The sequence below is a fragment of the Raphanus sativus genome, unplaced genomic scaffold (genome assembly GCF_000801105.2).
Source record: "Raphanus sativus cultivar WK10039 unplaced genomic scaffold, ASM80110v3 Scaffold2201, whole genome shotgun sequence".
NCBI classification, from domain to species: Eukaryota; Viridiplantae; Streptophyta; class Magnoliopsida; order Brassicales; family Brassicaceae; genus Raphanus; species Raphanus sativus.
This window is the reverse complement of record NW_026617510.1, coordinates 7,219-15,848: the sequence shown is the minus strand read 5'-3', so window position 1 is coordinate 15,848 and position 8,630 is coordinate 7,219. Positions and strand designations below refer to the sequence as shown.

General features: G+C 36.3%; 1 protein-coding gene and 1 long non-coding RNA gene across 3 annotated transcripts; both read left to right on the top strand.

Annotated features, from left to right (window-relative positions):
* Window positions 1–1,018: 1,018 nt before the first annotated feature.
* LOC130505356 (nitrile-specifier protein 4-like) lies at window positions 1,019–5,502 on the top strand. Of its 2 annotated transcripts, none has more exons than XM_056999951.1 (7): window positions 1,019–1,109; window positions 1,316–1,533; window positions 1,627–2,088; window positions 2,183–2,641; window positions 2,737–3,144; window positions 3,238–3,972; window positions 4,353–5,502. In XM_056999951.1, the coding sequence occupies exons 2-7, from the start codon at window positions 1,336–1,338 to the stop codon at window positions 5,280–5,282; spliced, it is 3,192 nt and encodes a 1,063-aa protein (XP_056855931.1). In that variant the 5' UTR covers window positions 1,019–1,109; window positions 1,316–1,335; the 3' UTR covers window positions 5,283–5,502. The 2 variants fall into 2 exon arrangements, with proteins under 2 accessions (XP_056855931.1, XP_056855932.1); XM_056999952.1 differs by having other exon boundaries at window positions 1,060–1,139.
* Window positions 5,503–6,879: 1,377 nt separating this feature from the next.
* LOC130505355 (uncharacterized) lies at window positions 6,880–7,709 on the top strand. The gene is made up of 2 exons (XR_008941638.1): window positions 6,880–7,251; window positions 7,339–7,709. It is a non-coding gene; the product is annotated as an uncharacterized LOC130505355 (long non-coding RNA).
* Window positions 7,710–8,630: the final 921 nt, after the last annotated feature.

The following is an 8,630-nucleotide window of genomic DNA, read 5'->3' as shown; positions in this document are numbered from 1 at the left end:
ATAGTTACAGACTATCAAATTCGAAGACATGACATATTATTAAATAGTTTAGTAAAATACTATAAAAAATATAGTAACAGACTATTAAATTCGAAAACACGACAAATTATTACATTTTAAGGAATATTATAGCATTTCGCCTCAAATAGTATGGTATCCTTATAGAAATAGCTACCTTAACGAATATAAACTATACTATTCATTTTACTGAATATAGTATAGATAACGAGTTCATCTTCTTCAATTCTTCCTTTTTAGACATGCTGATACACATTCACTTAACTCACTGTCATTATTCTTTACCATCATATAGAGATCGTCTTCATCTTCTTTCTTTTTTTCTGACACAAAGACACTTTTACCGATCCGTCGCCTTTATTCTTCACCACTGGATATCTAAAGCATCATGGATCTAATCCTGATGTGATAATTTCAATCTCATTTGCAAGATTCAAAAATGTCAAAACAGTATGAAAACAAAAGCATGATTATGAAAATAAGTGAGTTAATAGAAAAAAGAAAAGAAATGAATGAGTTGGTGTGTGTGCTCACCATCTACGCTTTCATCGTTGTTTTTCTTTACCATAATTAGTTGTATTTCTCGTGAAAAGAAATCAATTCAAAAAAAAATCTGGGAAGAAGAATTTTAATCTTCTACAAAGTTACCAAAATAAATTAAATATGAGAGGGTGTGTGATTTTCAAAGAGCCACGAATTACTTTTCAGTATTATTATTATTAAAAAAAAATCAGGTTTCAACCGGTTGTATGTGAGGGCAATATAGTAATGTTATATATAAAAAGTGTGGTGTATAGGTGATTAAGATTTTTGGTTAGGCATTGAATTATAATTTGTCTGAAGGTTATACAATGCAATTTTCCAAAAAAAAGAGAAATATGAGATGTGTGGTCCATGGTGTGTATAACGTGTGAAGAGGACATATTCTTTTGGTTTAAATGTGGGCATAAAAAGGTAGAAGCAAAAATTTAAAATAAAGAAGTAAAAATTGACATGGAGTGTATAAATAGAGATTAGCACCTCTCATAGTCTCATATCACTCCCACTCACATCCCGTATACCCTAAGAGTAATACAACCCTCAAGAGTCAGGTCTCTCCCTCTCCCTCTATCTCTCTAAATGTTAGTACAAGTTTTCCTGATTTTCCTGTTTTAAGTACAATCATGTCAAAGATTCAAAGGAGACATATATACATTGTCCTGTTAAGTTATTCCCAATAATAGAAGATGAACACAACGTTTGTGTTACTTTTGTTTCTTGGTGTGTTTTTGAAAGAAGAATTTCATTGTTTTCCCAGGTTTTCGTTGAAGTTAGAAGATGAACACAATGTTTGAAAAAGTGAGAGCAGTGGGTGGTAACAAAGACGGACCATTTGACGATGGTGTTTTCGATGGTGTGAAGAAAATAACTGTCGGAAAAGACTGGAACTGTGTTTCTTATATCAAGATTGAGTACGAGAAGGACGGAAAATTTGAAACCCGTGAACATGGAACCATTCGTGGAGAACTTCAAGAGGTTATAGATCCTGACATTATTATTCTTCAATATGTTCTTATTATATCTTTATCGCAATTTACATTTGTTGTTCTAATGGATAATGAAATCTAGTTCACGGTGGATTATCCGAACGAATATATCACATCTGTTGGTGGAAGCTACGAACTTGATTTATGCCATGGAGCAGTGCTTATCAAATCGTTATTCTTCAAAACCTCATATAGAAGGACCTCTCTCATACTCGGTCATACCACGTTATTTAGGAAACCATCTGGGATAGAATTCATGCTCGAGAGTAAAAATGGTGGAAAACTTCTAGGTTTCCATGGACGTTCTGGTCAAGCTCTTGGTGCCATTGGAGCTTACTTTTTCGCTGTGAAACCTCCTCTTAAGCACTTTAACCTTCAAGGTGGGAATAGAGGGAGTGCTTGGGATGATGGCGCTTTCGACAGTGTTAGAAAAATACTCATTGGACGAGGTGGTAAGTTTGTGAGTTATGTTAGATTCGAGTATGCAAAAGGCCAAGGAATGGTGCCACATGCTCATGGGATGAGACAAGAAGTTCCCCAAGAGGTATTAATAGTTGATATAAAATATGTGTTTGAAAAAAAAATGTGTAGTTTTGTGTTAGTTGAATTTTTTTTTTAAAGAAAAAAAAATGTTGCAGTTCGTGGTGGATTACCCTAATGAGCATATTACGGTAGTGGAGGGAACCATCGATGGCTGCCTTACATCTCTAAGGTTTAAGACATCAAAAGGAAGAACCTCCCCAGCTTTTGGCAATGTGGTTGGTAAGAAATTTGTGTTCGAGCTAAAGGATTTCAAGCTTGTCGGTTTTTGTGGTCGGTCCGGTGATGCTATTGATGCTCTTGGTGCACATTTTGCGCCTCTTCCACCTCCACCTCCACCTCCACCTCCAGCTCCTACTCCGGATCCCTATACCACAAAGATGGGACCTCTAGGTGGTGACAAGGGAAATACATTTGACGATGGTGTTTTGGGTGGTGTGAAGAAAGTAACCATTGGAGCAGATGAATACAGTATAACTTATATCAAAATTGAATACGAAAATGATGGAAAAATCGAAATCCGTGAACACGGGACAAATCGAGGGGAGACAAAAGAGGTCAAGCATATATAAACATATGTTTTTTATATATTTTTGTTAATATTAATCAGTTTACTATTACTTAGTGGTTTTTAATTTACAATGAAATACAGTTTTCGGTGGCTTATCCGAATGAATATATCACAGACGTTGGTGGAAGCTACGAGCATATTTTCAACTATGATACAACACTTATTACATCACTGCACTTCACAACTTCCAAAGGATTAACCTCTCCACTATTTGGTAAGATAACGGGAACAGAATTCGAGTTCAAAGATGAAAATGGCGGAAGTCTTGTTGGATTCCATGGACGTGGTGGTTATGCTATCGATGCTATTGGTGTACGTTTTGCTCCAGCTCCAAACTCTTCTATACCGACTCCTCCCAACCAGTTGTCCAAGGTCTACATTACATCTGGCAATGAAGGAGTTGAGGAAATCAAGTTCTATAATGTAGAAAACGGAGAGACAAAGGAAGTGTTTCTTCATGGTGTGAAGGGTAAAAATCTCATTTCAACGGTGCGTTACATTTTTACACTCTTGAATAAATGTTCATTTATGCATTAATTAATCACATTTTGATGATCTAGCTTTTCCATGTAATTTCTCCAGCTTGTTATAAGCAATCCTCCTGATGAGTGTCTCGTTTCTGTCGAGAGTTGGTACAATTCTTACGATGTTCCTCAAGGAATTAAGTTTAAAACCGACAAGAACGCGGGTTCCAATTTCTTTGGATATAAGTTTTCTGAGGATACTGGTAAACCATTTTCTCTCCAAGTCAAGGATAAGAAGATCATCGGCGTTCAGAAGGTCCCTGACTCGAATCTCATATCTCCTGGAACGTATTTTGTACTATCCCGTTCCTCTTCTCTTAACAAAGTGGAAGCTATAGGAGCAAAGGGTAAAGAAACATTCGACGACGGTGCTTTTGATCATGTTAAAAAGGTTTTTGTTGGTAAAGACAATTCTGGTTTAGCTTATGTCACGTTTGAATATGAAAAAGACGGCAGAAGATTGACACAGGAGCACGGACAAAAGACATCTCAAGAAACGGAGGTGTTCGAGGTAGGTCAAGACGATGACATCACATCTGTGAAAGCTTACTACGAAAAACTCAATGGCTCGAAGACAGAAGCTATAACGTATCTTGCATTCAAGACTCTGAAGGGCATAAACTCTCAGCCGTTTGGAAAGACCCCTGTTATTGTAAATGAGAATACAAAATTGTCTTTGCTTGAAGGTGGCAAAATCATTGGTTTTCATGGAAGCTCGACGGACGTTCTTCATTCTATCGGAGCTTATATTTCAGCTTCTCCTCCGACGATGTTGCATGGCAAGTGGATCAAGGTACGTACTTAGTATGGATAAATATACGGTGGTTATACGGATCGGTATGGTTAGACATATTCAATTTATCATTCGGTTAAGATATTTCATATTCCAGTAGAAATTATTTCATATTCCAGTAGAAATCAATCAGTTCGTCTTTAATTTTTAAAACAAAAATATAATAGTTTAAAAAATGATGTATTATATCACGTTTTCTTATAGGTACTTTATAAAGTAACAATTTTTCAGTCGATTTTGGTTCAAAATTTCGAATAGATTTTGGTTCGATTTGTATATTCTTAGATCTAGTGCGTAGTAACGTGAAAAAAATATTATTGTTTCATGTGTAACCGTGACATTAATTGTGTTAAGAAACATGTGGTGACTATTATTACTAGGTGGAGCAAATTGGAAAGACTCCTGGACCAAGATGTTCTCATGCTATTGCAATGGTTGGAAACAAAATGTACGCTTTTGGAGGAGAGTTAAAGCCAAATTTTCACATCGATCGAGACCTCTACTTCTTCGATTTCGAGACTCGCAGATGGTCGATCGCTGATCCAGACGGTGATGTTCCTGAGCTCCCTTGCCTAGGAGTTTGCATGGTAGCCATCGGCACTACACTTTATGTATTTGGTGGCCGTGACGCCTCCCGCAATTACAACGGCTTCTACTCTTACGATACTGTTAAATGCGAATGGAAACTCATAACTCACGTCAACGATGGACCTGCAGCACGTAGCTTCCACTCGATGGCTGTTGATGGCAATAATATTTATATCTTTGGTGGAGTGACTACTAAGGAACGGGTCAACACACTACATGCTTACAACATTGTTGATCAAAAGTGGACTGAGCTTCCGAATCCAGGAGAGTCTTGCAAACCTAGAGGTGGAGCGGGGCTTGCGGTTGTGAAAGGGAAGATTTGGGTTGTGTATGGGTTTATTGGGGAAGAAGTGGAAGATGTTCATTGCTTTGATCCAATCGAAAGTAAGTGGACTAAAGTGGAAACACGGGGTGAAAAGCCGTGGGCGAGAAGCGTGTTTGCGCTAGCAGTTGTTGGGAAATATATAATAATATCTGGAGGTGAGATTGAGATGGACGTAAAGACTCATTTGGGTCCGGGGTCATTGACCGGTGGGGCTTTTGTGTTGGACACTGAGAGTTTGTTGTGGGAGAAACTTGAGGAAGGTCATAGCCCTCGTGGATGGATCGCATCTACGACTGCGTCCATTGATGGGAAAAAGGGGCTGTTGATGTACGGAGGGAAGGCTCCCACCAACGGTCGTTATGAGGACATCTTTTTCTATGGGGTAGACTCTGCTTAAGACCGCTGGGTGTTGGTGAGTTTGTGAGCTGTAAAAGTTGCATCATGGGAGGCATCTGGTTTGTCAGTGAGACTGTTTAAGATTTGTGAGTTGTAAGAGCTAGTACTCTTGCTTGTGTGTTTTAATAATGTCACTTTCTGTGTGTTTGGTTTGTGCGAATAAGATCACACCTGTGATCAAATAATATGTGTAAATAAATAAAAGGAATGTTTACAATCAATCATAATAGTTTTTTATTGGATAACAGTAACTGTAAGTTTTTTTTTTTTCAGTAACTGTAAGTTAATGTAAACATCCATAGCCATATATTTACTAGGGAGAAACGGATGATTAACAAAAATCTGCATCATCAATAAAGTAACAAAGTCATACAATACACATTGTAGAAATAGTCTCGCACGAAAATTTTTTTTTCTGTCACAAAGTCTCGCACAAATATTTTTTCTTTTTTTAACACCATTTGTTTTCATTCATTCAAACTTGACCAGATAAAGCCAACTCTCACCAACAAAAACAACACCAAGATGTTTTTTAAAAAGATAAATTAAGTCACATGCCTATAACATAACAAAAGTTAAATATTTACCATTACAACTTACTATAATATTCTGTATATTCCATATAATATTAGTATATTACACTAACTAGTCTTGTTTAACCATGATCGTTTGATCATACATGCATTGTTCATCTTATTCTTCCCTTTCTTTTTTCTCCTCCTCCCAATTTTATTTTGATATATATCTTAACTAATAAAGTAGAGTTTTTTTTCTCCATTGGGAGAAAAACGACACCTGGCATCTAATGTATAAGGTGGGTCGTTAGTGGACTTTATTAACATGTGATTGTTATTTGTGTTTCATCGAGACCCGGGATTAAGTTTATTCGTCTTCTTTCTTATGAGCTTTGTAAATCAGCCGCCGAAGGTTCTAGAGGTCGGGAAAGCTTATCATCTCTCCGTAACGTCTTGGCGTTTGATTATCACCTTCTTTATTCCCATGTTGTACGTGATTACCCCACTACGAAGCATTCAATCCGACTCTTTCATTACCAGAGTAACTTACTGGAGCTTCGAGTATAAATAACCCGTCATCCAGATATGGACATCACAGCTTCGACGCAAACCCGAAGATTAGTCTGTTCAAATTTCCTGTTATTACAATGGCGAATTCCTCCATTCTTCTTGCAGATTTGAAACCAGGGCGGTGCTCCAACACTGCAGAGGCTGAATCATAGAAACAAGGGGTTATTGTATGTACCTTTAACTCTATGACTATGTTCTTTTCTGAACCATATTGGATTTGACTTTTCTAAAAAAATGTATCTTTGTGTACACTAACTTGTCCGTTTGTGCATACTGAGCATGCTATTGACTCCTTACTTGCTAGGGTAATCTGTATATACACAGAAAATCTACTTATATCACAGCCTAATTTGTGTGAACAAACCCTTAGCCTTGTGGATACTTTAATCGCAAGTGGTTCGGTTGATGTTATCGTTACTGACTGGATACGAGATTAATAATGGATCGAGATTTTTGGTCCGAGCTCTTTATTTCTCTCCTCGCTGTTTTATGTTATTTTTTTAATAGGAGCACTTGAGGATGAGATGGGCGAATGCTCATATGGTTATCCAAACCAGCTTGATGAGCCAAAGCATAAACTGAGGCACTCTTTGTCGTTATCGCTGACACTTATCATCTTTATAAGTCTGGTCTAGAACTTATGTAGGTGAGATTGTAGATAAGACTTAGTTATGTGATTGTATATTCTCTGCACAATGCTTTATATCCAAGAGAGAGCTACACTTTCTACATTTGGAGGATTTGGAGGTCCAACAGAAGTTACTTGGGGTAGGAATTTCTTAAGTTTTATATGTCTGAACATCAGGTCAAGAAAGGTGAAGATGTGATCCAAAGCTGGTCACAAGTTTTGACTTTAATGTTGCCTTTACTTAACTGGGCTTTCATGTATGTTGTCTCATAAGTTTCAACATATACTGATCATGAGAAGGATCAAGATTTGTCTATATACTGACATCTGTTTGTGTTTAATAGTGTATGTTTGAGCAGATAACGGGAAGGCAAGTTGGTGTAAAGATAGTGGAGAACAAACGCGCATTGCCGTTTAGAACAGCTCAGTTTGAGCTCGAGCTCGAGTTCGAGAAAGGAAACTGCAAGGTCACTGAGATAATCGAACTGAGCATTAAGCACACGTTCAATGCCTAAACGGAACATTCTACAATCTAAGTGGGAAGATCTACCATGGGGAATCGGCTTCGGAGAAGTTTCTAAGATTGAATGAACCTGTTTTGGTTTCACCATGAAAAGAAGGAGAATTTCCTAGAAATGTCTGTGAATGTATGTGATACCGAATGATGTGATGATGAGTCTAACTTTTTATAACAATATTGAATCCTGGTTCGGTATTAGTAATGTGGAAGTGGATTATTCTTGCTTGTGTATCAGTATTATTGGTGTCGGTGGCGACCAGAGCGGTAAGCTTTAGCCATTTAACATTTCAAAATTAGATTCTGTAATTCCTGTTTTGTCTGATTTTTGGACCGTGAAGTTTCTTTTGGTGGAAACGGACAGATAGAAATGATGGGAAACTGTTTTGAGAAGTTTCAGAGCTCTGAGATCATATCCAACATCAGAACATTCAGTATCCTCCTTGATCCATATGAGAAAAGAGGAAACTAAAAGAAGATGAGTGCGTTGATGGAGTTCATCATGGACCATAGATGTGGTCACTGACGCCTTCGAGAGACTTAAAATATATATTTAGACCAATGCCATTAGAGAGAATAAAACCATAATGTGTTCATATTTTTTCTTTCTACTCTGTTATTTTATAAGGATTTATGACATTTATATGATTTTGAAAGGTACTTTTCAAAGCCTTACAAAATAGTATAAATCTGAGATCAGTTTATAAACTTTACAAATGATCTATTAACTTTTGTAAAAAGATTATAGATCTTTATAAATTATTTAGAGACTCTTTTTTTATCAAGTTTATAGACTCTTCTTATACCCTTAAAAATAAAGATATAAATCACTATATTTTCCTTAATTTTTTAATTTTATAATTTTGTTTTCTCTAACAAAAAAATATTAGTGGTCGTTTTTACTCACACCAACAAAATTTAATAAAATTTAGAATAAGATCTTAGAATTAAAAACTTTACAATGTTTCTTATTTTTCTAGAAAGCAAAATTTTAAATGTTTTATAAAATTTAAAATATATTTTATTATAAAATAATTTTCATGTAAATTCTCTCGCCCGTAGGGCGGGCAAACCCCTAGTATATGTATAATTGGATGATTTTTTCAATAAACATAAGAG